This window comes from Desmodus rotundus, chromosome 1 (assembly GCF_022682495.2).
Source record: "Desmodus rotundus isolate HL8 chromosome 1, HLdesRot8A.1, whole genome shotgun sequence".
Taxonomy (NCBI): Eukaryota; Metazoa; Chordata; class Mammalia; order Chiroptera; family Phyllostomidae; genus Desmodus; species Desmodus rotundus.
This window is the reverse complement of record NC_071387.1, coordinates 120,393,780-120,419,245: the sequence shown is the minus strand read 5'-3', so window position 1 is coordinate 120,419,245 and position 25,466 is coordinate 120,393,780. Positions and strand designations below refer to the sequence as shown.

At 60.4% G+C, this 25,466-nt stretch overlaps 1 protein-coding gene across 4 annotated transcripts; it reads right to left on the bottom strand.

The window, feature by feature from the left end:
- Nucleotides 1-910: 910 nt before the first annotated feature.
- On the bottom strand, nt 911-25,012 carry RASA4B (RAS p21 protein activator 4B). Of its 4 annotated transcripts, none has more exons than XM_045204621.3 (21): nt 24,817-25,012; nt 20,019-20,075; nt 18,363-18,476; nt 17,811-17,872; nt 16,458-16,587; nt 14,531-14,612; nt 13,860-13,991; nt 13,533-13,621; nt 12,107-12,224; nt 11,703-11,853; nt 11,330-11,394; nt 10,904-11,016; nt 10,482-10,674; nt 10,065-10,238; nt 9,367-9,511; nt 8,939-9,108; nt 7,120-7,257; nt 5,858-5,993; nt 4,767-4,887; nt 1,707-1,771; nt 911-1,546 (listed from the first exon to the last, which is right to left on the bottom strand). In XM_045204621.3, exons 1-21 carry the CDS (start codon nt 24,879-24,881, stop codon nt 1,425-1,427), a joined length of 2,442 nt encoding a protein of 813 aa, XP_045060556.2. In that variant the 5' UTR covers nt 24,882-25,012; the 3' UTR covers nt 911-1,424. The 4 variants fall into 4 exon arrangements, with proteins under 4 accessions (XP_045060556.2, XP_071075269.1, XP_024427328.2 ...); XM_071219168.1 differs by having other exon boundaries at nt 911-1,600; nt 10,101-10,238; XM_024571560.4 differs by having other exon boundaries at nt 10,101-10,238.
- Nucleotides 25,013-25,466: the final 454 nt, after the last annotated feature.

Here is a 25,466-nt window from a genome sequence, read left to right as displayed (position 1 = left end):
AGGCGGCGCAGGGCAGGCCCAGCCACCCCTGGCCCCAAGCCTTGGACCAGGAAGGGAGAGGGGTCTTGTAGCCCTGCAGAAAGGCTCATGAGTCCCATAGGGTAGTAGCACTGAGACCAAGAAGCGATGAGCATCCAAGGGGTCAGGTTGGTGGGCTTCTTGTGGGGGCACACTGCCAGGAGAAAAGGTCAACATAGCCCCCAAAGCTACAGGGCAGAGGGAAGGATGCAGCCCCTGTTCCTTCATCTCCCCTTGCTTCCTCTGCCATTCCTCAAAGAAGCCACTATGCAGCCTGTCCAGATGGCCCTGCCCCAGGACCTGGCTGGTCAGCTGGGTTAGGGGTCCTACCTGTGACCCAGCCCCTGGCGACTGTCCTAGGCCTAGGATCCACAGGCCTGGCTCCGACCTTGGTTGGGTGAGTTTTAAAGAATGTGCTGGCAGCTCCTGCCCCTCCTCCACCTCATTAATCACGCTGGAGGCTGCATATACCCAGAGACAGACTGGAATGGGGGCAGGGAGGGGATGACCAGAGGGGGCCTTGCTTTGACGGAAGGAGCTGGCAACAGAAACGCTTCCAGGGCCCGGCCTCATGATTCCAGGTTCTGAACCCGCCCCTGCTGTGCAGCCTTCAGGACACTTGGAGCCTGTTTGGGGGCTGCAAGGAGAGGACAGCTAGAGAGCCAGGTCAGGCTCTATAGCCTGTGGGAGATGGGGGAGTGGGACCCAAAGGTGTGGTGGGGACAGCAGCTCGGAGAAGAAAGGAGCCCCCATCCCACCCAGGAGTGGGGAAAGCAAAGAAGGGATGGGGATGCAGAGGTTATGCTGGTCCGTCCTTGGCCACCACCGCCAGCAGCTGCTGGGGTCCCCAGGCCCATTCCCCTTCTCACCCCCCATCACGAGACCCCAGAGCAGCAGTCACTGCGGGTTTATTGGTGGCAGCAGAGCACCGCGATGCTCTCCCAGGGGCACAGCCAGTGGCTGGGAGGAGAGCGGGTACAGTTGTGGCCGAGAGCAAAGTGGATGCCGAGGTCAAGACTTGGTCTCCTGGGCCCTGTGTTCCCTCCTGCCTCTCTGGGTCCAAGCAAGTGTCGGTCTGCTTGGGTGTGGACCATCCAGGGGTCTGCCCCGGGCAGGATGGGAGGTCCCTGGAGAGTCTGGGCTAGTGGTGGTGAAGGCTGCAGGGACCACAGGGAGCAGCCAGGCCTCGCAGAGGAGCCGGAGCCCCCAGATTCCCCGAGAGACTTCATACGAGTGGTGATGGGCCAAAGCCTTCTCAGCTCTGGATCCCCTGGTCCCAGCTCACCCAGCGCAGGAGAGACCCAGGCCCTGCACCCCAATGAGAGGGACTGAGGTGAAGAGCCGAGAGTGCACCGGGGTATCCAAGCACCTGGCGGGGGCTTGATGGCGGGAGTGTGGGGCAGGCCTCACGTCTGCAGGTCCAGGAGGCAGCTCGGCTCTGATGGTGGGGAGCTGGCGGGGCTGCAGCTATGCGCCTCCTGGAGGTCCTGCAGCACCTGCAGCAGCTGGGCCAGCGGGTCCTCCGGGGCTGAAAGCAGGTGCAGACTGAGGGCAGAGCAGGCTGGGCCTCTGCTGCCATTGCCTGTCCAGAAGGTCAAGGCCCCTGGAAGCAGGTCTCAGGAGACCCACCCACAGCATCCCTGAAGGGGGCTCAGACCACCTAGAGAGTCCAGGTGGGAGGGACCTACCTTCACCAGGGCCTGTGAACCCGGAGCCTGCCTCTGTGCCTGCACACAGCTCCTGCTGCTTCTCCCTGTGCGGAGGGCAGACGGGGACTCCTGTTGACCCTGCTGGGAAGGCTGGGTGACCCGGTGTGGGCCTCCTGAACTGGAGGGCCTTCTGGGGATCCAGGGCTGACCCTTTCAGTCCATGGGAAAGAACGTGGGCCCAGGTCTTGGCTCCTGCTTACCACATGCTTTCCCTCTTCCAGCCTCCTCCTCTGGCCCTCCCCACCCTCCCTACTGTGCCCCAGCAGAGGGCACCCTGGACACCAAGCTGGAACCACATCACTCCTGTTTGGAGGGCCCTTGGGAAAAGAGCCAACGGGGCCTGAAAATCCCCTGGTATTAACTGGCCATGGAGCCAGGGGCCTCTGAAGCGCCGTTCCCACTGGGCCCACCGAGGGTCCCGGTCCCCTCGGGTCTGATCCCATGTGCCTTCATGGAGGGAGGGGAGCAGCCGCATGGACCCAGTGCTTGGAAGTTCCTTATTTAGGAATTTTTCTGGCTCAGCCCTTTGGACGGTCTCCCTGATCTATTTTGGGAGAGACGTTTCCCTCTGCTAAGGTCTAACAGGCTCCTCCTCCTCCTCAGACACCTCCTTGGCCCTGTGGGGTCACCTCGCCCACTTCCCTGCTTCCCTCAGTGCAGTCACTTTGGCCCTTTTTCTATGCTGCCCCCATTGCCCAGAATCCCCTGCCCTGCTTCGCCCTCTGCGAGATCCTGCCGAATCTCACAGACCAGCTCAAACATCACTCCCTTACTCCTCCCCTCAGGGTCTTACTCTGGAACTCGAAAGGCACTGTTTTCAGCACTGGGATTAGAGCAGAGAGGGAATGCACACCACCCTGCCCTCAGGAAGCCCAGTGTGCTGTGACTGAGACAGGCAGGAAGTGAGTAAACAGCACACACTGATGAGTTCCATAACACTCTAGAGTAACAGTGGCCAGGGAAGGCCTGTCTGACGAGTGGCATCTGAGCTCGGGCCTGTATCAGGCGAGGGAGCAAACCATGTGAACACCTGAGGGTGAACCTTCGGGCAAAGGACATGGCAAGTGCAAAGGTCCTGTGGTGGAGACACCCAGAGACAGCAAGAAGGCAAGGACAGCTTCACCAAGCTTAGCTCAGAGGGCCTCTGGTGGCAGCTGCGGCTGAGAAGCAGGTCCGCCAGGGCACTCGGGCACTGTGGCCCAGACAAAGGCTTTGGGCGTCAAGGGTGTAGAAAGCCACTAGGGATTTTAAGTAGGGGAGCGATGTGATCTGTTTTATGTTTGCGAAGATCACTCTGAGGGCTGTGCGGAGAACAGACCCTCGGGACACAGGGGTAGAGGCAGAATGGCTGGTTAGGAGGCTCCTGTGTCACCCCCACAATGGAAGATGTGAGAGGCTCAGCCAGGGAGAGTCAGTGTAGATGTGAGAAGGGGTCGGATGTGGCCTTATTCTGAACATAACGCCGAGGGGCTGGACTGGTGGAAGGGCTGGATGTGGGGCTGGGGGAGGTGAGGAAAGTGGGCCCAGTGTAATCACAGGTTCTTTATAAGACGGAGGCAAGAAGGTCAGAGGCGGATGGTGACGGTGTACTGGTGGAAGCAGAGACTAGAGTGATGTACCTTTGATGATGGAGGAAGGGGCCACGAGCCCCTCTGGCTTGTAGCCCATTGAGACTGATTTCTGACTTCTGACCTCTAGAACTGTAAGAGACTACATCTAGGCTGTTTTAAGCCACCAAGTAGCAGGAATGTTACAGCAGCCACAGGAAGCTGATGTAGCAGGTGGCAGGGTCCGTGGGCCCGAGGCCCTGCTGGGCGGGAGGTCTGCTGGCACTGGACACCAGAGGAGGTGAGCTGGGATGAGGGGAGGGGCGGCCGAGAGGTCCTGGAGGTGGGGAGGTCCTTAAGGCAGTTGTGGTGCTAAGAACTACAGGCACTGGTCCCGTGGTGGGATCCACCTCAACCCCAGTCGGCTTGGGTTCAAATCTTGGCTCCACTGCCTCCTGGCTTCACGGGGAGAATAAGAGCACCTACCTGGTTCCATGGCTGTGCATGTTAAATGTGCTTGTACGAGAAGTGAAACTCAAGTGGAGCCTGGAAAGTGAGGATGAGGAGGAGGAGGAATGGGAGGTTTTAGGGTGTGGCCGAGGGAGTGAGGGTCCGGGTGGGTGAAAGAGTAACTCTCTGGAAGCGTGGAGTTCCGACAAAGGGCAGCAGGGTGGGGGCTGCTTCCTCTGGGCGGAGGATGATGTCACGGAGCGAGGGGCCGTGGTGGAGGCAAAGCTGGTGACACAGCCACCCTGTCAGGAAGGAGGTGGCTGCAGAGTGGCCTGGAGGCTACTGGTGACTACAGATCACAGGGAAGTGAGTGGTCCTGGTCTGACAGCATGGACTCTGAAGGATTTTGATGAGCTAAACCCTGGCAGAGTAGCTTAGGGCAAGGAGGACGCCAGTACCCCTCCAGGCCCCGGTGTGGGAGTGTGGGGGCTGAAGCCGCCCAGGGCCGCGGTGCTCTGGGGAGGCCCTGGATCTCTTTAAAATATTCCTATGCAGGCCCCACCCCAGAGATTCTAGTCAATGGGGTAGGGCCTGGGCATCCTGCTTTTTAAAATTCTGTTTGAAAAGCATCCTGCTTTTTCCTACACTGGAGCCGAGGCTGAGAACCACTGGATTAATTAATGCAGATGGCTGAGGAACTCGGGGAGTTGGCTGAGGACCATCCCTGTGGTCTGAGGGCACCGCGCGAAGGTGGGGCAGATGGGGAGGCTGCGTCAGCCTGGGGCAGGAGGCAGCCATGGCCCTGACCCTGGGCTTCTGCAGCCCTCGGGGCCTTCATCCTAACATGAGCTGGCCTCATGTTGCAGAGATCCAGGTGCCCCTCCCCAAGTGTGGCTGCCAAAGGCCAAGAGGCGCTGGGCCTGATTAGAACCTCGGAGCAATCCTTAGCCTGAACCCCCACTCTGCCCGCTGCCTGGCACGTTTCCCGGGCTGCACGAGCTCTCCAGTGTGGGACTCGCTGCCCCCACACAGGCCTCCTCACCGCAGTGCGGCCTCCATGCCCAGCAGGTGCCGGTAGATGAGTTGGGCCTCCAGGTCATGGTCAAGAGGGTCATTCCATTCCTGCAGCATCACCCGTGACCGGGTCTTATCACAGCCCAGATCTAGGGGCAGAGAGACAGTACAGAGGCACTGTGAGGCTCATGTCCAAGTTTCTGTAGTTCCGATGGGAAAACCAAGGCCTAGAGATGGGGAAACAGAGGCCTAGAGAGGGAAAGGGATGGACTCAGGGGCTCCAGCATGGAGCCGGGCTGGGAGTCCAGCCTGGAAAGTGTGGCCGAGGGCTGCCTATGGCTCCCCACCCTCCGGGGGCAGCGGCTCCTCTCTCGGGTTCACTCCTGCGCCATGGGGTACACGACTGCAGAGCCTGGGAATTGCACAGCGCACAGTTGGGGAGCTGGACCACTTTCTAGAAGTGCCTGCCAGGAAGGAAGCAGTGTGCATCCCAGCACGCAGTACCGTGGAGAGGGAACCAACAGGGCGTTTGTGCCTGGAGTGAGCTGTCCCTGCCCCTCGCTGGCTTTACCGCCTTGGCAGAGGCATCTGCCCTCACTAAGCCTCAGTTTCCTCCTCCGTGAAACGGTGCTGCCAGGCTCTGCCTCACAGTGCCCTGGGGAGCCCCCCTTCACCAGTGACAAGGGCTCTCGCTGGGGTGGGTATAATCAGAGGCTTCGGGAAGGCCAGCCAGCCAGCAGCACCCTTGCGCGGGGCTGCCAGTTCGCGCCCACTGCTCAACCTCAAGTCCAAGGCTGGGCGAGAGCAGGTGGACCATGTTGCAACGGCCTCTAGCCACACTTAAGTAAGGAGATTTAAATGTAATTAAAATGAAATTAAAAATACTTAAAATTCAGCTCCTTGGCTGCACTAGCCACATTCCAAGTGCTCAACAGCCACCTGTGCCCGTGCCTAGGGGACAGATACGCACCATTTCCATCATCACTGAAAATTCTCATAGAGGCTCCTCTGCGCCACCCCTCCAGTGCCTGAGGCCCAGAGTCCCCCCCGCCAGCTCCAGTACCAGGCTGCCTGCTGTGGACAGATGCCCCCCAGAGGGGCCCAGGCCTTCACTCCCACCTGTCTTGTCCCTCTGGTGGCAGCAGCTCCACTTGTCCCCGCGGAAGACACCAGGATGGTAGGAGCCCAGCAGGCCGGTGTTGTTGATGCTCACCTTCCGCAGCGCAGACAGCCACTGATTCAGCTCGTTCACACACTGCAGGGACCAGAAGGTGGGAGGAACAGGGCTGATCAGAAGTCACCCCCTCCAGGAAGTCCTCCCTCCCTGGAGCTCCTGCGCCACTGGGGACCACACGTTCCCTGCTAGCACACTCAGCAGCTTTCAGGGTTAGGGAAGACTGCCCTTTCTCCCATGGATACAGCCCACGCCCGGGGACCCGGCTCAGCGAGCAGAGTGTGGGCTGGATTCCAGCTGCTACGGGTCCCCTTGGCCGTGCCCTTGGGTGGTCCACAACCTGCCAGCCATATGCTGTGGCCCTGCTGTCACCACCTTTCCCCTGTGGCTCTGCACTCCAACCCAACAGGGAGCCTGTAGAGGGCAGGGCCCCATGGGACACGTCTGTGACCTCCTAACACCTGTCCATGGCAGTCCCTCCTCTCGGGGCCAAGCCAGGCCCCTCCAGCCTTCCTGCTTGTGTCCTTCCTCCACACGGTCTCCCCTCGATGCTCCGTTCCGCACCTTGCCCCTCGCCCCGCTCAAATACTGCCTTTCAGAGTCCCCCTGACCACCCTTTACAAAGCAGCACCCCTCCCTGCTGCCCCCTACTTGTCCCCTCCCTCTCTCTCTCACTCTCCTTTGGTTTCCTTCAAGGCACTATTTGCTATTTGACATTGTAAACACTTATTATTTCATCCTCTTCCCTGGGGCATAAGGTCCATTAGGGCAGCGACCCTGTTTTGCCTGTGGCTGTACCCCCACCACCTGGAACCGTGCCTGGAACCTAGCAGGTGCTCAATGAATGGACGAATGAGTTAGTACCTGGACAGAGAAGGGGATGTGACAGCGTGCTCCCACAGCCACACACACGCAGAAACATGCGATACGCACAGACACGAACCAGCTCAGACACTTGGGAACACAGGTCCCACAAATGTGTTCCATGCGAAGCACAGACCTACCTGGAGGGGTGCGGCAGGCCAACGGAGACGCACACACACACACACACATGCGCGTGCGCACACTGCACTCACATCAAACCTCACATGTCTTGCTGTGCCTGACGTGGCCAACAAGGGCGTAAGAGACCCTCTCCTCATTCCGGCCCACCCCGGGGACTCCCGCAGCACCCCTCCCGGAGGGTGCCCCCGCCACGCTGCCGCACCTTGCACTGCAGGTAGGTGGTCTGGGGCCTGCCTGCGTCGTCGGTGTAGATGACCTGCATGACGTGCGAGCTGCCGAAGCTCTTCTCCTCCACCTTTTCTGCTGCCCGGATGCTAGCTAGCTTGATCAGGGCGCTTTTCTGGGAAGGGCAGGGGAAGGGGGGCTCAGGGTCCCAACTGAAGCCACTCCACTTCCTACTTTGGGGCCTCAGTCTCCCCTCCTACAAAACCAGGGGGTTGACATGGGGACTCAGAGTGCCTGTCCCTCCAGGAGCCTGCTCAGTGAGTGACCTCAGCCAGGACAGAACGCAGACAGATGTTGCCCAAGTGCCCGGCCTCTCAGGGGCTCCCCGCAGTCTTGGGAGGTCTGAATCTTGGAGAAGTCTCTGGACACCCAGCATTCCCCGGGGCTGGAAGGTAATAACTGCTGTGGACCAGGCCGTGTGCCTCTGCAGTTATTAACTTCCCAGCTCACCTTTACTTTCCCAGGCTCTAAAAGTCATATCCCACCTCCTAACCCCTCCCCTACTCCCACCACCCTCGAACCTAATGAGGTACAAATGGGACAGAGAGAAGCTCTGGATGTAAAGTATCCACATCCCTGAGAGAACTCCAGTCCACTCAAGATGAATCTATGCTACGACCCCCAGACCCTGCTCCCCTTGCCTCTTGCATACCCTCCCATCACCAGGGCTTCTCATCAGTCAGAGTCCCACGGCCTCTGGGATAATGCCCACACTCCCCAGCCTGGCATCTGAGCCCACCCCCCCACTGGCCTCCATGACAAGCAGAGAGGGGCAGTGCCATCTCTTGGAGGAGTGGGGAAACCTGGAGGGCAGCCCTGGGGACACAGGGTCTGAGCCATCTCAGCGTGGGGCCTCCGAAAGGGCAGAAGGGACATCCCGCAGGATGCGCTGCGTGCTGGGGCGTGCGTGCTGGCAAGGCAGCACAAAGGAGGCGGCGGTGGTGGCACTGCACAGCGGGGTACACAGATGTGCCCACAGAGAGGCAAGCTCAATGCCAAGGACCAGAAATGGGCCCAGAGCAGGGTGAGAGAGGGCACTGCCAGGGAGCCAGGCCTTGCTGAGGCTGCAGAAAACGGTAAGGGGACCTGAGTGCTGGGCAGTTGCCCAGAGCAAAAGAAGCTGGAAAGGGTGAGGCCTAAGCTGCGGGGTCACCCCAAGGAGCCCCTTCACCCCCTCAGTACCCCTCGACTGCTCAGGGCTGGGCTGGGCGCCCCTGGCAGACCACCCCCGGAGCCTGGCTGACTAGGGGTCAGGTGGTCCACTCAGAAAGTATGCACTAAGCCCTTCTTGGGAGACGAGCACTCCGAGGAGGCCAGCCCAGGGGACAAGGTGTCTTTAGTTATAGGTCCTGCTCTGGGCCCTGAGAAAGGTCATCTCATCTAATCCTCAACAACCTCTTAAGTAGGGGCCACAATCTCTAATTTACAGGCCAAGACACCAAGGCCCAGAGAGGTTGAGACACCTCCTTAGGTACACAGGGTTGAAACCTAGGCCTTCTTTTAGCCCCTCTCAGCTTCGCTGCTCTCCCAGAAGCACCCATCAGCCCCTACCCTGCTCCTGCAACTGACCGAGAAGCCAGAGTTGGACACCGCAGTGGCTGCCACGTCCCCTTCACAGAGCAGCTCTTCCTCATGGGTCTTAAGTGACTTTATAGCTGACATCAGAAGGCTAGTCCTGCCTGGCTTTCTTGTCTGACCCTGGTGGACCCTGGGATGGGCTCTGAGGAAGGGACAGGTGCCTCCAGGATGTTACAAACCCCTCAGAACCCTACTTGGTGGCTTCTCTCCTTACCCACCTTGGAGCTGGGTGTCTTGGCGAAGCTGAGGGCTTCAGTGGTGAGGGAGAAGTAGAGCTTCTTGAAAGAGGAAGACATGAGGGGGCCCTTTCCCTTGGTCCTGTGGATGAAGAGTGGCCCCTCCTTCACTGGCGGTGTCTGCAAGCTCAGCGCCCTCTGCAAGTCCAGTTCTACCAGGCGGGGGAGGTAGGGCAAAAAGTGAGCTCAGTGGCTAACATGAGGTGGGGGCGAAGCAAACAGCAGCAGCAGGCTGTAGGAGGAACTTCCAGAGGCCATGCAGGTGACGGATCCATGCGACAGGGAGGAGCAAACCCGATTAGGAGCTGTGGATGCAGCCAAAGGGGCACCCAGGTAGATGGGGCCGTTGGGCAGGAGGCAGGACAAGCACAGACAGGAAACTGTGGGCGGGGCCTCAAGGAAGTGCTCACCCTCCTTCTCTTCGATGTCCACCAGCTTGGTGATGAAGTCCTTCAGCTGGGCCACACCCTGGTGCACAGTGGGCTGCAGCGACTCCATCCAAGCCTCCTTGGCCCTGGAAGCCAGCGTGTCCATGTTGCCCACGTTCTGGACTGCCTGGAGATGACAGCAGAAAGGGCCAGGCTCTGCTGGGTAGCGGCCCAACCACTGAAGCCCACCCCACCCCCAACAAGTCTGTGCTCCTCCCATAGCAGAAATGGAGGCAGAGGCAGCATAGGCTCTACTCACAGGCCCACTCCATCCCCACCTTGGATCAAAGGTGAACAGATCACGGAGTTTGAGGCATCTGAGGACCTGAGAGTTGAGGCTACCTAGGCCCAGCCTATTGCCCTTCCACTGCAGGTCTTACATGGGACTCTGCCTCACGAGGTATGGGGCCCCAGCCCAGTGCTGGGCAGAGAGGCACAGCCTGCCAGTAGGTAGATCTGGGGTTGAAATGCCCAGGATTCCCCACCAACACGCCGTGCACCTTGGGCAACCTGCTTCCCTCGCAGACCTGTTCCCTTATCCATGAGATGGGGTGACCCTGAACATCTTTGTAGACTGTGAAGTGCAGTGCCACGTGAGAGTGGCAGTGGCCTAGTCACGAGGCCTTTCTGGAGCCAGTTGGGAACACAATGCAGTCCAGGCAAGGAGCCCTGTTCAGCACCTGACTGGGCATCCCCGCCCGAGGGTGCAGCCACACCTTGGCCAGTAGGAGCAGAGTGCGACTGGTGCGGGCGTCTGCGTGTCGCTCCCGCAGGTGGAAGAGCTTGGGCGCCATGATGGCAGGAGAGAAGAAGCGCAGGCACAGGAAGCTGGTGACAGCGATGAATGGCACATTCTGGAGGAGTGCGGGAGAGCGAGGGCTGGACTCCCCCAGGCTTGAGCGAGCCCTGGACAGCCCTTTCTCCTTTGGCACTGTCCCCGTCTCTCCCCATGACCCTGTCCCTCTTCCCGCCCTTGGCTACTAATTCCACCACAACCACCCTCCCTGCTGCCCCTCTCCACTGGGCCCTGAGGCCCCAAGGCTCCCCTTTCCCTCCTGCTTTCTTCCCTCTCCCAGCCCGGCCTGCAGAGGGCGCACCTCGTGCTGGGCGCTCGGAAAGCGCTCTCGCACGCGCCGAAAGAGCTGGCGGAAGGTGGCTCGGACCACCGCTGGGCATGCGCGAACAGAGCGACAGAGCGCACCCAGAAGCGCCCCCAAGTAGGCGCGCAGCGTCTGTGCGCTCTGCTCCAGCACCTCGGCCTCAGTCTGCTGGCGGTGGAGCCCCGAGCACCTGCATGGTCCGGGGGCAGACAGAGAGGGTCGCAGTCAGCGTCCGCACACCCTGCTTGGGCAGGTGCAAAAAGCCATCAGCCGAGATAAGGGCACAGAGACAATACATGGGTGAGCCAGTAGACGAAAGGTAGACCCGGGCAGAAAGAATCATAAACATACACTTGCAGACATGGTTGTCCCCGTCCACCCCAATCTCCCGTTCCCCCAGGGATCGCCCCTGATCTCACCCTACATCCTTGACCTCCACTTTGCTGGGATCCAGCTCCACGTACTTCTTCTCCTCAAATACCTTGTCGATGATGGGGCCTAGGACACCATGCAGATACCGCATCCCAGCCACCTAAGGGTCACCGCAAGCAGCATTGGTCCTGTCTCCCACCTCCAGCTGACGGACATGTCCCCGCAGCTGGCCTCCCAGCCACCCTGTGCACCATCTACCTGCTGTGTCCACTCAAGACCAGCCAGGCACACAAGGAATGCAGCTCAAACTGCTGCTACATGAATGGATGAATGAATGAACGAACAAACGAACAGAAAAAAACTCTTAGCCTTAAAGAGCCCTGGACACGGAAACAGAAGACTTGAATCTGTCTCTTGTCCTCTCTGACCCTGAGTCTCCTCATCTATGAAAACAAAACACCATGCAACCTCACCTTCAGAAAAGACTCCATGGACTTTGAGGCCAGAGAGTTGCTTCGGAACAGGGTGTTGGTCTCACCTATAATCAGAGGTTCCAGTGGGTAGGGGGCTGGGAGAGAAGCAAGCCTTTGGGGAAGAGGACAGAGGACCCTAGGGTTCTAAGCTGGCCCTTCAGTAAAAAGCCCTGTTACCACCCAACCCATTGCCCCACCTCTGCCTTTTGCTTTTTCCCTTGCCTCCCAACCTGATCCTTTTTCTAATTGGATACCTCAACCTCCTACAGGAGGACCTCCTGGATTTCTCCCGTCCCAGTATTTCTAGAGTCCTTGGCTCCCTGCGCCACTCTCCACAACACCCTCAGACAGGCCACTCCCTCCCAGGCCTCACTGGTACGACTCAGCTCCAGCTGAAAGAGCAGGTCCAGAAAGTCTTTGGCCAGTCCCTGACCCAGGAAGAGCTTGAGTAGGTTGGTGGCCACTTCCTGGCGGCACTCTGTGCTGGTCATCTCCTCAATGAGTGGCATCAGCTGTCCTGGGCCCTGCAGGAGGCAGCAAGAAGCAGCGCAGCTGCAGGACACACAAGGGAACCCAAACCCTTCACTCTGAGGACCTCAGAGGGCCACGGCGAGGGTGAGGGAGCTTTCCCAAGTGATGGCAAGGGTCCCTGGACACTAGCTAGTTCCTTACCATCCTGAGAACTGTGTTTTGCTCTTCAGAGTGGGTTTAGAAGGACAGGAAGGAGAAGCCTACCATCCCCTGGACCCTTCCTCCTTTCCCAGTGGTCCCTCTAACCTGGGTGCCCAGCTTCACCTCATGGCACAGCAGCTGAACCAGGGGCTGGTAGCAGCTGGAGGGGAGCACCGTCTCGTCCCGCAGTCGCACCTCCAGCTGCAAGGAGCCCAGGTTGCCCCTGGAACGGGAAGCATGTGACCTCTCCACCAGTGGCCCTTGGGCCACGCCCCTCCCCACTGCCTCCATCTTCCCTGCTTGGGGCCAGCCTCACAGCCTCTCCGCTGACACCCTCCGCCTCGGTCCCCGCACTGCCCCACCTCCCATTCTTTGCCCAAGCTGTTTTCTCTGTTTGGAAAGCCCTTCCTGCCTGCATACTCATGGAAACTTCCATCTGTCCTCAAGGCCTCGCTCCCTGCCACCTCTGACTCCGGTGGACTCTGAACTTGACCCGTGTGCACATTAGGGTCTCCAGCCTCACATCTGTAAACCCCCAGAGAACAGCTCCTTCTCTTACAGACTTCACACTGGAAGCAAATCCCCAACCCTCAGAACAACCTGCCAAGGGAACTGAGGTTCCAGCACTTAAGCAACTTGCCGCACTAGATCTAACTTCCCCTTCCAAGCTCCCCCGTGCTGGCCACTCCTGGGGAAGGCACCGACCAAAGCCTAACAGTCCCCAAGGCCCCGCTGTCCACAGCGCAGCGCAGTCCACCCAGCACTGCTGCTCAGCACACTGCTTCCCACGCAGAAGCCGTCAAGACGACAGTGCCCTGGTGCTGGGTACGGCCATCTGCCCTGTCCTGCTGAGGGTGCGGATGGGGTCCGGGGCCTGCTGCAGACAGACAGAGCTGAACCTCCCAAGGTGGGGCACTGCTGAGCCTCCGTTTCGGGTTGAGGGGTGGGCAAGGGGGCCAGAGGGCTTGCTAGATAGGGCTGCCAGATTTAGCAAAGTAAAAACACAGGACACCCAGGTAAATCTGAAAAGTCTAGTATAAGTTTGTCTCAAATATTTCATGGACGTACTTATACTAAAAAATTACTTGTTTATCTGCAGTTCGGTTTTAACTGGACATCTTGTATTTTATCTGGCAACCTCATTCCCAGAGAATTTGGGGGCAAGTAAGAGTTCTGGGTCAGGGACACTGACTCAGAGCTCTGGGGACTTGAACTCTAGTCTGAGACTGTACAGAAACTCTTAAAGGGAAAGGGTCTGAAGTCTTGTTCCAGAAACTCCCAGAAGGAAAGCGGAACACCTGTCCTGCCGCGGAGCTCAGAGGACCAAGCTGAGCCCAGGACTGTGGGAAGGGAGAGGAGGTAGGATCCAGCCTGGAGGGAGGAGGACCCTGGCCTTGTGGGTGAGAGCTGAAAAGAAACCTGGGCTTGCACCACCCACCCCTACCAGTTCACCTGCCTGCCTGCAGGAGCCACCCCAGCCTCCCCCAGGCCCAGAGCCCACCGTCCCAGCCACCAAGTTCCAAGCACTCACTCTTCCCTCCGGCTCTTGGACTGATCGGGCTGCAGCCGGAACCAGCCCTCCTGCTGGGCGGCCCACAGTCTCTGGACATTGACCACCACCTGGAGGCAGGGGACAGGCAGGGTGCTGGGCCACACTGGACCCACTCAGGTCTCTTCCTTGCCAACTACTGTACCCTTGGAAGGTCCCTGAGCACCAGGGGCAGTTGGGGATGGGGTATTTGCTGGTTCTGGGGGTCCTGGGTCCCTTGAGTGCCCCTCTCTGGGGAAGCTGGAAGGGTGGGATGGGAGGGTGGGCGCAGAAGGTGGCAGGTACAGCCTGGAGAGGTAGGGTGCTCACTCTGCCCAGGAAGTCGTTGCGGCTGACAAGGTCCCAGTCCCAGGCCTCCACGCACAGGGCTTCTGTGGCCCCCTCCTCCAGCTCAAACTCGAATGTCTCGTTCCAACGTGGATAGCATGATTTCTTAACGATCTGCCCAGAAAGCGGGGGGCTGTCTTCATGGGCTCCCCAAGCCCAGCCAAGGGCAGAGTCACCCCAAGCAGCTCCCTTGGGTTCCCCGCAGGGGCACTGAAGCAGCCTCCTCTCCTGGGTCCAGGCAGAGGCCCTGCAACAGCAGAGGCAAAAACTTCCTGTCCGAGCCCCCACCCATCTCTTCAGTGGGGAAACTGAGGTCTGGAGTATGGACTTGCCCATGGCCACACAACAAAAAGCGCTAGATTGCACTGAGACCCCGGGTCTCCGTGTCCTCCCCTCCAGGGCTGAGCGCCCCGCCCAGGCTGTTCCCGGATGTGAGAAAAGCACTGGAGGCAGCCTGTCTGGGCTGAGGCCACAGGCTTTGGTGCCAGAAGGGCTGGGGCCAGTTAAGCACCCTCAGAGGCCACCCTGCTTTTCTGGGCTTCCTCTGTAAGAGGGCAGCCCTAGCCGGACCTCCCAGGTGATGGTGAGGAGGCGGTGAAGCAGTGAGGGGCCTCAGCCTCCCTGCCCCTTCCCTAGCCCACAGGCCTTCTCACCGAGGTCTCCTGTGTCCGGCCATTGTAGCGCACACGGACAAAGGGGTCAGACGCACCATTCCGGTCCTTGGGGGCTAGATCCCTGGGGCAGGGAAGGCAGCAAAACATCCACTGTCACTTAAGCTGCCCCAGCAGTGGGACTACCACACCAAGCCAGAAAGGCCTGAGCTTGTCCTGCCCCTGGCAAGCTGCGTGACTGTGGACAGCATCCCTCCCTTTTCTGGGCCTTCATCCCCACAGCGGTCACCATGTGGGCCCCACACCAGGCCCAGGACCCCGCCCCCAGGTGGAAGCCGCAGCCCCTTCAGACGAGGCTGTTGCCCGACTGTGGTGGGAGAGGAAGCAGCTGCGGCCGTGCGGCAGCCCGGGCCGTGAGCTCCCGACCGCTGTTCCCAGGGCAGCACCGGGCAGGAGCTGCTTCCCTGAGCCTCGGCTTCCTCATCAGTAAAACGAAGAAGACAAACCCATTACTGAGGCAATGAGCTCTTAGAAGGCTTGCCCTGGCAGACCTCTACGGGGGGTCTGGGGTGAGGGTTTGGTTGATCATCCCCTTTGTGTAGACGGTCCCTTCCAAAGCCCAGGTCCGGTCGCAGTGACCCCAGCACAGACACTTTGTGGAAGAGCAGAGCCCACCCCTCTTCCATTTGCTGTCACTATTATTTCCTGCTCTTTCCCATGTTTTAAGTTTGAAGCCTCTCCTGCTTGCTTTTCTTTCTTCGTCCAAATCATCTAATAGAATTCCAGAGACTGGCCTTGAGATGCTGCCCAGAAAGATAAGGGGAAAATGTTCTTTCTCTCTACAGCAAAGGCAGCATCTTGGGCAGTCTCAGAACTCCAGCAGGGGTCTGAGCTGAGGATAAGGAGGGATGAGACCCCGCCCCCCCCACTCTAAAGAGTGACGTGGGCAGATCAGCCCCCCTCCCAGCCCCCAGGGCCTTGCTAAGAGGCGGCCAGGCTGGCCTGGCCACTGTTTCCCCTGAAGTCTGGGCACCGTGTGTGAGCGTGAGTGAGCGTGGTCCACACGTGCGCACTGGTGCCACAGGAGCCTGGTGCCAGTGCGACTGAGGAAGAGGTGAGTGGGTGAGGAAAGGGCCGGGTGGTGTGACCGTGACTCTGCCCAAGTCTGACCATTCTCCACCTGGCCGTGCCCCTTCCACATCCCAGCCCCAGGACAGAAAGCAAAGCCAGGGAAGCCGCAGCTCTCATTTTCAGGAAAGACAGGTCTCCCTCCCAGAGAGGCCAACAACTCCACAGCGGGGGCGTGCTCCCAAAGGTGCTGGCCGCCAGTGTCCCTCCACAGGCAGCAGGCAGAGGCTGGGGGGCCCTCGCCTGCCTCAGTGTCGGGTAAAGACCCCATGGAAGTGGGCTGGAGCCAGAAAGGAAGGCGCTTCTCATGGAGTGTGTGTGACTCACACTCAGGCCTGCAGCTAAAAATACTCTGGGGGACGGGTGAGTCTCTGTCACAGGTGACTCAGGCCCACCTTCCCACCCAAGTCACTGCTCCTCCTGAGGAGAACCCCACCCTTCCCACTGGAGATTTTCAGTACCTTCTTTCACCTGCCCCAGCAACCACACGCCAAGGACCCTCCCACCACCACAGAGCAGGCCAAGTTCATAATGATGTAAAGCCCAGTCTTGGCACTGGGGCTCCATGATCCTAGTTCAGGGTCCCCTCCTACTGCTCTGTGATGCCTGAAGTTCCGCCGTTAGCACATCACCCCTTCCCCTAAGAGCCACACCTCCCAAGAGGGGCCATCCAGGACGCATCCTCAGGCCAGGGAAACCTGCCCAGTCTGCCGGAAAGCGGGCTTTGATGGGGGAGGCATGGGGCCTGGGGGTAGCGGGGGAGAGGAGGCCCAGCACCCACAGTGGGTTTCTCTAGGTCCAGGGGGCCCGCTGCCCTACGCCCCAGCCCCTCACATCTCACCTGGCCTCCAGCACGGAGCATCGCAGCCGGCCGGCCCGGGTCCCCGGCAGCACCTCCAGCCGTAGGTGGATCTCGCCCTGCACCTCCTCATTGGGGTCGATCTCCGCCAGGTGGACCCACCCACTAAAACCTGCAAGGCTGCGGTTGAGCCAGCGGCCTGGCTCCTTTCTTCCCACCCCCTTCACCTTCCTCGCCATCAAGAACCACGTGGCCCCTCCTTAATCCCCTCAGGACTCTCTCAATCTCCTGTGAGGCAGGGGCTGTGGTCCCCAGTGACAGATGGGGAAACTGAGGCTCAGAAACTGAGAAAGAGCCATTGAAAGAGCCCAGATTAGGATCAAAGGCGTGTGACCCCTGTATCCTCACTGCTGTGCCACGCTGCATTCAGTGGCCCGGGCCCTACCTCATCACAGCACTGCCCTCTTCCTCAGTTTCCCCATCTTCATACAGGGGCAGAAGGGCTCTCGCCTAGGGATGTTGGGTGGAGGGCCTAAGCCCAGAAGGGAGAGTGACAAGAGAATGGCATCATTGGGGCCACTGGACCCCAAGGGGTTGGCTGGGGCCTCTGACAGGAGAGGCCTCTGGCCGGGAAGGGGCCAAGAGGCTCCATGAGTTAGCAGAGTCACCCCGGCCCCACACGCCTGACCAGCCTCACAGACAGGAGCAGGTGTGTGCCTAGGAGGCCTCTGAGACTCTCACAGGCTCGGCCGGCAGAGCCTGTAGCTTCTAAGAGATTCCGGTCTGAACGCTCTTGGGCAAATGGAGACTCAGCCCAGAGCAAGTAACACCTGCCCCAGGTCACACAGCAAGGCTGGGGCTGGGCTGACCCCTCAAAACAATGTCAACACCCCAGGAACCATGTGAGGGGCTTTCCAGCCTAGCCCAGCTCCAGGCCAACCCCTCAGACTTAGGACATAGTGGCACTGGGGCGCAGGCTGAGGGGGCCGCAGGGGTACAGAGGAGCCAGCTGGATTGGGCAGAGGGGTCCCTATATCTCAGGAGCCTGAGGATAGGTTCCTGGTGGTCTAGCATTCGGCTGACTCTTTCAGGAGCCTGAGGCGGCCCCTTTGGGTGCAGACACAGGCCTTGGACCCCACCACTAGCAGCCCTTTTGCTCTGGGGGATGTGGTCCCAACCCGGAGGCAGAAGGGGGCCCAGGGCACAGAAGTGGGTGTGCAGGACATGGCCCTTCTGGGAGGGTAGAATTGGCTCTCCCTGAGCACAGGGCCTGAAGGAGCCTGGAGGGAGGTCTCTGAGCAGCAGAGAGGCTGTGGACTGGGCAGACCAGCGAGGGGCCAGGGGCCAGGGAAGGGAAGCAGTAGTGGGCCACAGGCTTCCTCCTAGGGACCTTACCCTTAGGGTGAGCAGCCAGGGTGTCCCTGGTAAGGCAGACCTTCCCGATAACGTCATCTCGGCTGGAGAATGGAGAAGGAGCCAGAGCTAGGCCATGCTCTGCAGGGAGCCCGGCACCCCCCATCCTCCCAGTTTAGGGCCCCTGTAGGGAGCAGGGAGGGTGACACCCCGGTCACTCACAGGGGCCTCTCTGAGCAGGAAGGACCACGGCCTTTCAGCACGTGATGTACATCCGCACACAGGCCGAGCATGTGCCCACACATGTGCTGAGCTCATGCTCTCCGGGGGCCCCTTTCCTACCTCACGTCCCTGCCCTGGCGTAGTGCACCTGCATTCCCACACACGCACACCTACGGCGCGGTGTGTGCTTGGTGAAGCCACACACAGGCACACACACGCTCACACCCCACACCCTTCCGGAGCCCCCTGGGCTCCCTCTCCCTCCAGGCTATAAAGGGGCTGCAGAGTGACCAGCAGTTCCCGCAGTGAAGTGGACCAGGGAGGGGCGGAGGGTGGGGTCCAGGCCCCCGCTGAGGAGAGGGGCCCACGCACCTGAGGGCATCCTCGTCCATGACATAGAAGGCCACGGCATGGAAGGTGGGCGGCAGGTGCACCTGATACTCCTCCCCCCAGAAGGGGCACAGGGTTTTCCAGACGGTGGCTGTCCTGTAGGAGAGGACGCTCAGCACCTGCCCTGGGCACCTGCAGGCCCCAGGCCGAGGCGGGTAGGGCTGTGCGACTTGAGCCCACGGTTCCCCACACCCCTTCCACCCCTCAGAACAACTGCTCTTCCGTTTGATCACTTCCCATGCCCCAGACCCCCTGCCCTCCGTCAGTCACTCCCTGCTGATCTTCCTCTCTGCCCTGGGTGGGCGCAGGACCTCGTCTATCAGGCCATTTTACACTCGGAGAAACTGAGGCTGTAGTTGGCAGCCGTGCAGGTAACCCAGCAGAACTCCCTGGCTCCTGAAGCAGAACAGACTTGCTGAGGGTGGAGGCAGGGGCCTGGCCAAGCTGACTCTGGCACCAGGCAGTCCTCCTGGGGGCCTTGAAGCCAAGACCCAAGGCCTGACCCGGAGACACCTCTGCTGGACAGGGCCTCCCCAGCTCCGGCCGAAACCCCCTGGGTCAAAGCCCTCAACTCATGGGACACGGCAGGCATGTAGGTTAGGGGAAGCTGACGTCCCCAAGGACCCGGGTGAAGGCTCAGAGGACAACCTTCACCCAACCACTTGCCAGAGATGTCACTTGAACTCTGGGACCTTAGTCTCCCTGGGTGTTGAAACAGAGCCACTATGTCCCTCTCAGCTGGGGTCTGTGGTTAGGAAGCGAATCTGGAAGAAGGATGGGTCGGCTTGCAGGCCGGAAGGACTGTGGACCAGGCAGCCTCGGCCAGCGGCCAGCGTGGGCACGCACTCAGCTGGGCAGCACGGCGGGGCGGCCCTGGCCATGGACTCTGAGGCAGGGGCCTGGGTGAGGGAGGGACAGCACAGCCAAGACGCTGCCCAGGACTGTAAAGCCCACGGAGAAAGGGAGGCCCAGGGGAACTGGGCTTTCTGGGTGCAGACTAGGGACCCTCATCCTGGAGAGGGGCAGTTTTTCTGCTCACCAGGGGGAGGGGGGCCCCAAGGTAGAGCAAGGACCAGGGAGCGGAGAGGGAGCTCAGGCTTTGGGGTGAGGCAGACTTGGGTTCCAGTCTGACTTTGCCATTTACTAAGTACGTGACTTTAGGCAACTTATTCAGTCTCTCAGAGCCTCAGTTTCCTTATGCGTAAACTGGGTTAATGATATTTAAACTGTAGCTCATTGCAAGAATTAAATGGCCTGGCCTCCTTTCGTGCAGGGTGCGGAGACAGCGCTCCTTAAGCTACAGCTGTAGCTACTAATCGTCGTCATCACCAGGTCACTCCTGCGGTTGTAAAGACTATACAAGGACCGCCCCAGAGACCCTTGGCCAAGTGCCCACCCGCAGCAGATAAGCCCAGGTGGTGTTGGGGTCAGGGAGTCGCAGGGTGAGTTACAGGTTGGTCTTTAGCACCTCCTTGTAGGGGTGTCACAGTGTGGTGGGGGCCGAGGGGGGGGGTTGTCCATCTCCACACAAATTCCACAACCCTCTGAGGCGCGTGTGTTGAAAAGGGCTGGGGGTGGGGGACACCGGGGGAGGGAGCCCACCACACTCGGCCTCAGTCCTGGGGGTGGGGGCGGTACCTGATGATGGGCTCGTTGTCCACCTTCACGATGCAGTAGGGGTCGCTGCTGCCGTTGCTGCAAGACAGACAGGGGAGTAGGGTGTCTGGGGGGGATGCTGTGGGCGGGGCCAAAGGCAGGGCCTCCCAGACAGCTCCCCTCCCTCTGTCAGGGCCCTCAGTGACCCCAGGAGAAAGACAGTCAAGGCTGAGGCACCAGGTCCCTGGGCTGGGGCCCAAACTGGTGTCCTCGCCCTCCGTCTGGGATGGATGGCTAGGGAAGGCAGGGACCCACACCAAGGCTCTTGGACGTACCACAGCCCCACCTCAGGGGGATAGAAACAGCAGTCACCAGTCACAGCAGCCCCAGGCCAGCTACTGACACCCCTACGCTCAACACCACAGGCAGCCCTTCCTCCGCCCTCTGAGTCTTCACTATTGCTGTTCCTCCTGCCTGGATGCCCTCCCAGCCCCAAGCTCAGCCCCTGCTCTGAGATCCCTCTCCAGATGGGAGGGGTAAGGTCCCCTCTGCGACCCCACCGCCTGCCCCTCCTCAGTATGTTTCCCTGCATCCCAGGAAAGCTCGTGACATCCTGTCAGTTTCCTCCCCATGGACTGAGGGACCTGAGGGTAGGGACCACTTCTGTGTCCCCAGGGCCTAGGACAAGGCTTGGCACAAGACAGGGTCCTGTGAGTGTTTGCTGAATGAATGGATGAATGAATGAACAAATACAACCGTCCGCCCTCGCGCTCCCAGGGAACAAAGGACCAGGGAAGGCAAACCTGGGACTGCCCAGCCCCACCCGTCCCGCTGGTGGGGGTTTCTGGGGTGGAGGGCAGCCCTAGCCAGGCCCAGGGCTGGCAGTGGGCAAGGAGAGGGGGGAGGACTATTTCCAGAAATGCGCTTCAGGCCTGGTGTTCAAAAAAAGGAAGTGTATTTTCATGTTGGAGGCTGGGGAATTCCAAGCCCTATTTCCCTTCTCAAAAGAGGCTCTTTTCTAAAGGAAACCACCTGACACAAACATCTCCGAAGGCTCACGGACGCCAACAGAGAACAGTTGCCAAGACTCAGCTTCCCCGTAAAGTGGGATGTGTCACGCCAGCTCCTGGGGAGCGGCCCTGGTCCCCCCACAGGTGAGGGCCAGGCCCTTGGGAGGTGTTTAATCCCTGTTAGCCCTGCCCTGGACTCATTGCCTCTCTGCCCGAAACCCCTCCGCCATCATTCAAGATCCCCCTCCTCCAGAGAGCCCCTTGGGAACACCCTGGCTTGCATCCCACCACCCCAAGGCAAGGGGACCCCAGGCCTCACATAATAGATCCCTGTGCACCCCGGGGGCTGGAGTAGGCACAGGGCCCAGGAGCTGCACAAGTGTTTGAACAAGAAGTTCAGCGGAACCAGAGAGAGGTCAGTGTGGGCTAAGAGCTCTGTGGGCTGCCCCCTGCTCAGGTCCCTCTCTGCCCTGCTTCTGCCTCCTGCCCTGGGGGCCCTGGGGTTTCCCGGGGGTAGGAAACCTCTGGTGTAACCTTGTGAGCCCAGCACCACCCACCGCGCAGCTCCCACTCAGTGGGTGAATGGTGAATGCGCAGTGAGGTCTGGGGCCCCGGTTGTAGGCAGGACTGCAGCGGGGGCAAGGCCCAGGGGCAGGATCAGACCCTGTGTGCAGGGGCAGCAATGCACTAGGAGGCTAGATCAAGGGATGTGAAGGGGACAGTGTCAAGAGTAGGCGAAGGCCACGCTGAAGGACCCGGGCCCAATCGTGGTCCCTGGCCAGCTGTTGGGACCTGTGCCCTGCCCCATGCCTTCCCCTGGGCTGATCCCCTCTCCCACTTCTCCTTCCCTGAACCACTTGCCGGCTCGGGCCAGCCCGGCTGCTTGTGGGGCCTCTATATTTAGGGCCTTGGCAGTTCCCAGGCTGTGGAAGAGAGAGGATCAGGGCAAACCCTGAAATAGCCCCGGGCCTGTCCCCAGGGTCACTGGGCATGGGAGCCAGTGGGTCAGCGGTCACCATGAGACTCTGCTCCTGTCTGTCTGACCCAGGCCCCCAAGGATGGGAGACAGTGTGAGGGGGCGTGACAGGAACGGATGGGCTGCAAGAGCTGTGCCCTTACGGGGACTCAAACACCGAAGTGGAAGAGGCCTGGAGACAGGTGGCAGCTGCGCTCAAAGGGCTTCCCCCCTCAGAGCTGTCTCCATCAAGATGGGCCACTACGACAAGTGGGGAGCTCCCTCTCCTCAGAAGTATGTAAGCCTGGCTGGAAGGGATGCTGCTCAGGAGACAGGATGGAGGCTGATGGAGCACAATGAGGCAGGCTCCGCAGCACCTCTGCCTCCAGCACTGAGTGAGGCCTTCCTGTGACCTCCAAACCCCTGCCATCCTGGAGCCAAATGCGCTGCCTGGCATTTGAGAGGCTCTCCCCACCGAGCCCCCAGCCACAGCAACCTCTGCCCTGCTGGGATTCCCGGCCTGCCAGCGGCAGAGTGGGTTTGAGTCCTGGCTTCTCCACCTACCTATGTGGCCTTGGCAAATGACTTCCACACCCCGAGCCTCAGTCTCCCCATCTGCAAATTGAGCATATCTACTTTATGGGGCTAATGAGAAGATTCAGTGAGAAGATCCTCGACACTCCTTACTGTCCAGGTGTCCCCCAGGGCGTCCAGAATGTCAGGACGAATGAGTCACAGTCCCTACCCTCGCAGTCATGTGGCACAGGCAGCCCAGGAAGGAGCAGTTGCTACCAAGGGCTCTGTCCTAATTCCAGCTGACCCAAAGCGCTACCGGGTGCAGAACAAGGGCGAGGAACTCTGCACAGGGCACCGGTAAAAGCCCTGGACAGAAGTTTAGAGGGACCCTGAAGGATGAATAGAAGTTTCTCGAGAGGACTCGAAGGAGAGTGCTTGGAAGTGGAAGGCCCCAAATAGGCACAGAAGCAGGGCTCTTAAGGGCACAAGCCCAGATGTGAGGGGCTGAGGGAGGAGGTCATAGATGGATGGAAGAGATAGCTGACAGGTTAGAACTGCGTGTACCAGCCACTATAGGAAAAGCAGAGGAAAGGATGCGAGGGGAGGTGAGCAGGGCAGGAAGTGGGGCAGGGCAAGGGAAAGACATTTTGAAGACCGAACCAGGGATGGCCCCACCCCTGGGAATAAAGGCACCTTGCCCAGCATCCCTCAGCCAGAGCTGTGAGGGAAAACCGGGCACCTTGGTTCCCAGGTAGGCACAGTCCACAGCTTTACCTCCCTGGGCTGGTGAGAGCCTGGAGCCAGGCACGAGGGCAAGCGCTTCCGGGATGGGGAGGGAGGCAACAGACAGAGGGGCCACTCCTCCCAGCTGCTCTTCCCAGACAGAGGAGGCCAAGCTGACCTAGTTTATCAGTGCCAGCACAGGGGGTGGAGGGTGGGGGTGCTCAGAGGCCTGGCCTGAAGGCTGAGACCCTTCTCAGAGCTCATCTGCCTTCCCACCCCAGAAACCACAATCCCAGCTCCTACCCTACCACCCCCCCTGCACAGAAACCCACCTTGAGATGGTCCTCCACCACCCTCCCTCACCCATTGTCATGGCAACAGAAGCCCAGCCTCATCAGGCCCAGGGGGCCTTGAACTGGAACTGCTCCTGGCACTGAGTGTGCTGGGAAACTCGTAGGGGCCATGGGTCATGGAGGAGAGGTGCCCTGACCCCTTCCTCCTGTACTGCCCACCCCCGTCATTTAGCCACCTCTCTGCATCCAGGAGCCCAGTGAAGAGCCTGGGCGTGGGGAGGCTCCAGCCCAGCAGACTTTGGACTCTGCTGCCTCTGGGCTCCCCTTCCTCTGCCCCCACCTCCAGGCAGCCAGAGCCCCTGGAGCTATGTGCTTTCCACTGTTCGTTCATATCTGAGATTCCTTCCCCCAGTTTGCAGAAGGGGAAACTGAGGCTTAGGGGACTGGGAGCAAGCAACCTAGGGCTGCACACAAAGGAGCCAGGGATCAAGTGGGGCAGCTCCGTTCTGGGACCTACTGAGAAAGGTAGGGCAAGGGACCCCTGAAAACTCCTGAAACCTGGCCAGGGACCAGCGAAAGCCCTGGACGCCAGTGCCTGTTAGGAGCCCTAGACTCAACACCTTGCTCTGCACTCGGAGCCAGCACTTCCCGTCTCTGAGCTTGGGTTTCCTCCTCTGTGGATTGTTGTGTTGGGAACGGCAGTGCTGCGTGCCTGTAGGATTAAAGGCGATGGCTCACAGAAAGCGCAGGGCACAAGCAACAGCTACTCCAGAGCCACTCCATCCTGCACTGCTCCTGGCCTCCGGCCCTCTAGGTCAGCTCTTCACGCCAGTACCTCCCGACCCAAGTGCACAGCAGGAAGCTCCAGGACAGCCCCTGGGTCTCCGGCTTGTTTCACGTGCACCCTCACTGACACAACGTGTTCAGGAACTACAAGGAAGGCTCCTGATTTTTAGGGGGGACACCTCCACCCCCTCCAGCCACACCTCCAGCAATCGACCGGTACCTCCGTAGTTGACGGAAAGGTCTCCCCTGCGACGTCGCCTCCACGCCCAGCTCCAGTCCTGTCAAAGTCCCTTCCCCTCTTGAGCTGCCGTGCGCCCCTTATAGATTCCCACCCCCTCCCCAGTCCACGGCCCTCCCTACTCGGTCACCCTCTGTCAGCTGCTTGCAACAAATCTCAGTGTCCCCATTTCTCTGCCTGTCTCCTACTGAGGACACATTCGCCACACCCTCTCCTCTGCTCTACTTGTGGGCAGGCCATGTGGACCCTGGAAAGGTCAGGCGTAAGGGGCAGCGCCCCTCCCGGGAAAGTTGAGGTTCCCACCCCCGGCGGCGCTCACATGTCCTTGGCCGGCAGGTTCTTCCCCTCCACGATGCGGATGGACAGCGAGCTGCGCTTGGCCATCGTGGGTCCGCGACGCTGGGTCCCGGCCCCGGTAGAGTCAGACGCTTGGTAGAGTCAGACCTCCGGTGCAGAGGCAGCCTTCCAGCGGGCTGGCACGCGCTGGACTGGGTGCCCACGCGCTGGACTGGGCGCCCGAGGGGCGGGCCGCGCCCGGGGCGGGAGGTAAACGCAGGGGCGGAGGAATCGTTTTCACTTCATTCACCCCGCCCCCGCCCCCGCCCCCGCCCCCGCCCCACGTGCGGGGAACACTGCACCCAGGCTGGCCAATCGTTGCCTGGGGCTCCCCAGGGTAGGCTGGGTCGGCTTGGGCTGCGGCGCTTATTGGCCACTTATGGCAGGGTAGGGCGGGGCCGGTGGGGAGGCATTGGCGCCCTGCGGGCACGGTGAGCCAGGGGTACCACTCGAGGATAGTGGGGATGATCTGCGCCGGGTGGCCTGCGCCATGGGTACGTGTGGGCGGCGGGCGTGGCCCGAGTGCCAGTACCCAGGCGCGCGGGGGCTGTGGGCTCGAGTGTGTGTGTCCGGAGGCGTGGGCTTATACAGGGACACGCTGGACTGTGGCGTGCCAGGAGGACCGCCCTGGAC

Excerpts from the sequence above, each read along its gene's own strand:
- RASA4B (XM_071219168.1), bottom strand. The coding sequence starts at position 24,881 with ATGGCCAAGCGCAGCTCGCTGTCCATCCGCATCGTGGAGGGGAAGAAC. Across the intron at positions 11,854-12,106 it reads AGGTGAAGCTGGGCACCCAG|GGCCCAGGACAGCTGATGCC; the intron begins GTTAGAGGGACC and ends TGCCTCCTGCAG. Across the intron at positions 7,258-8,938 it reads CCAAGACACCCAGCTCCAAG|AAAAGCGCCCTGATCAAGCT; the intron begins GTGGGTAAGGAG and ends TGCCCTTCCCAG.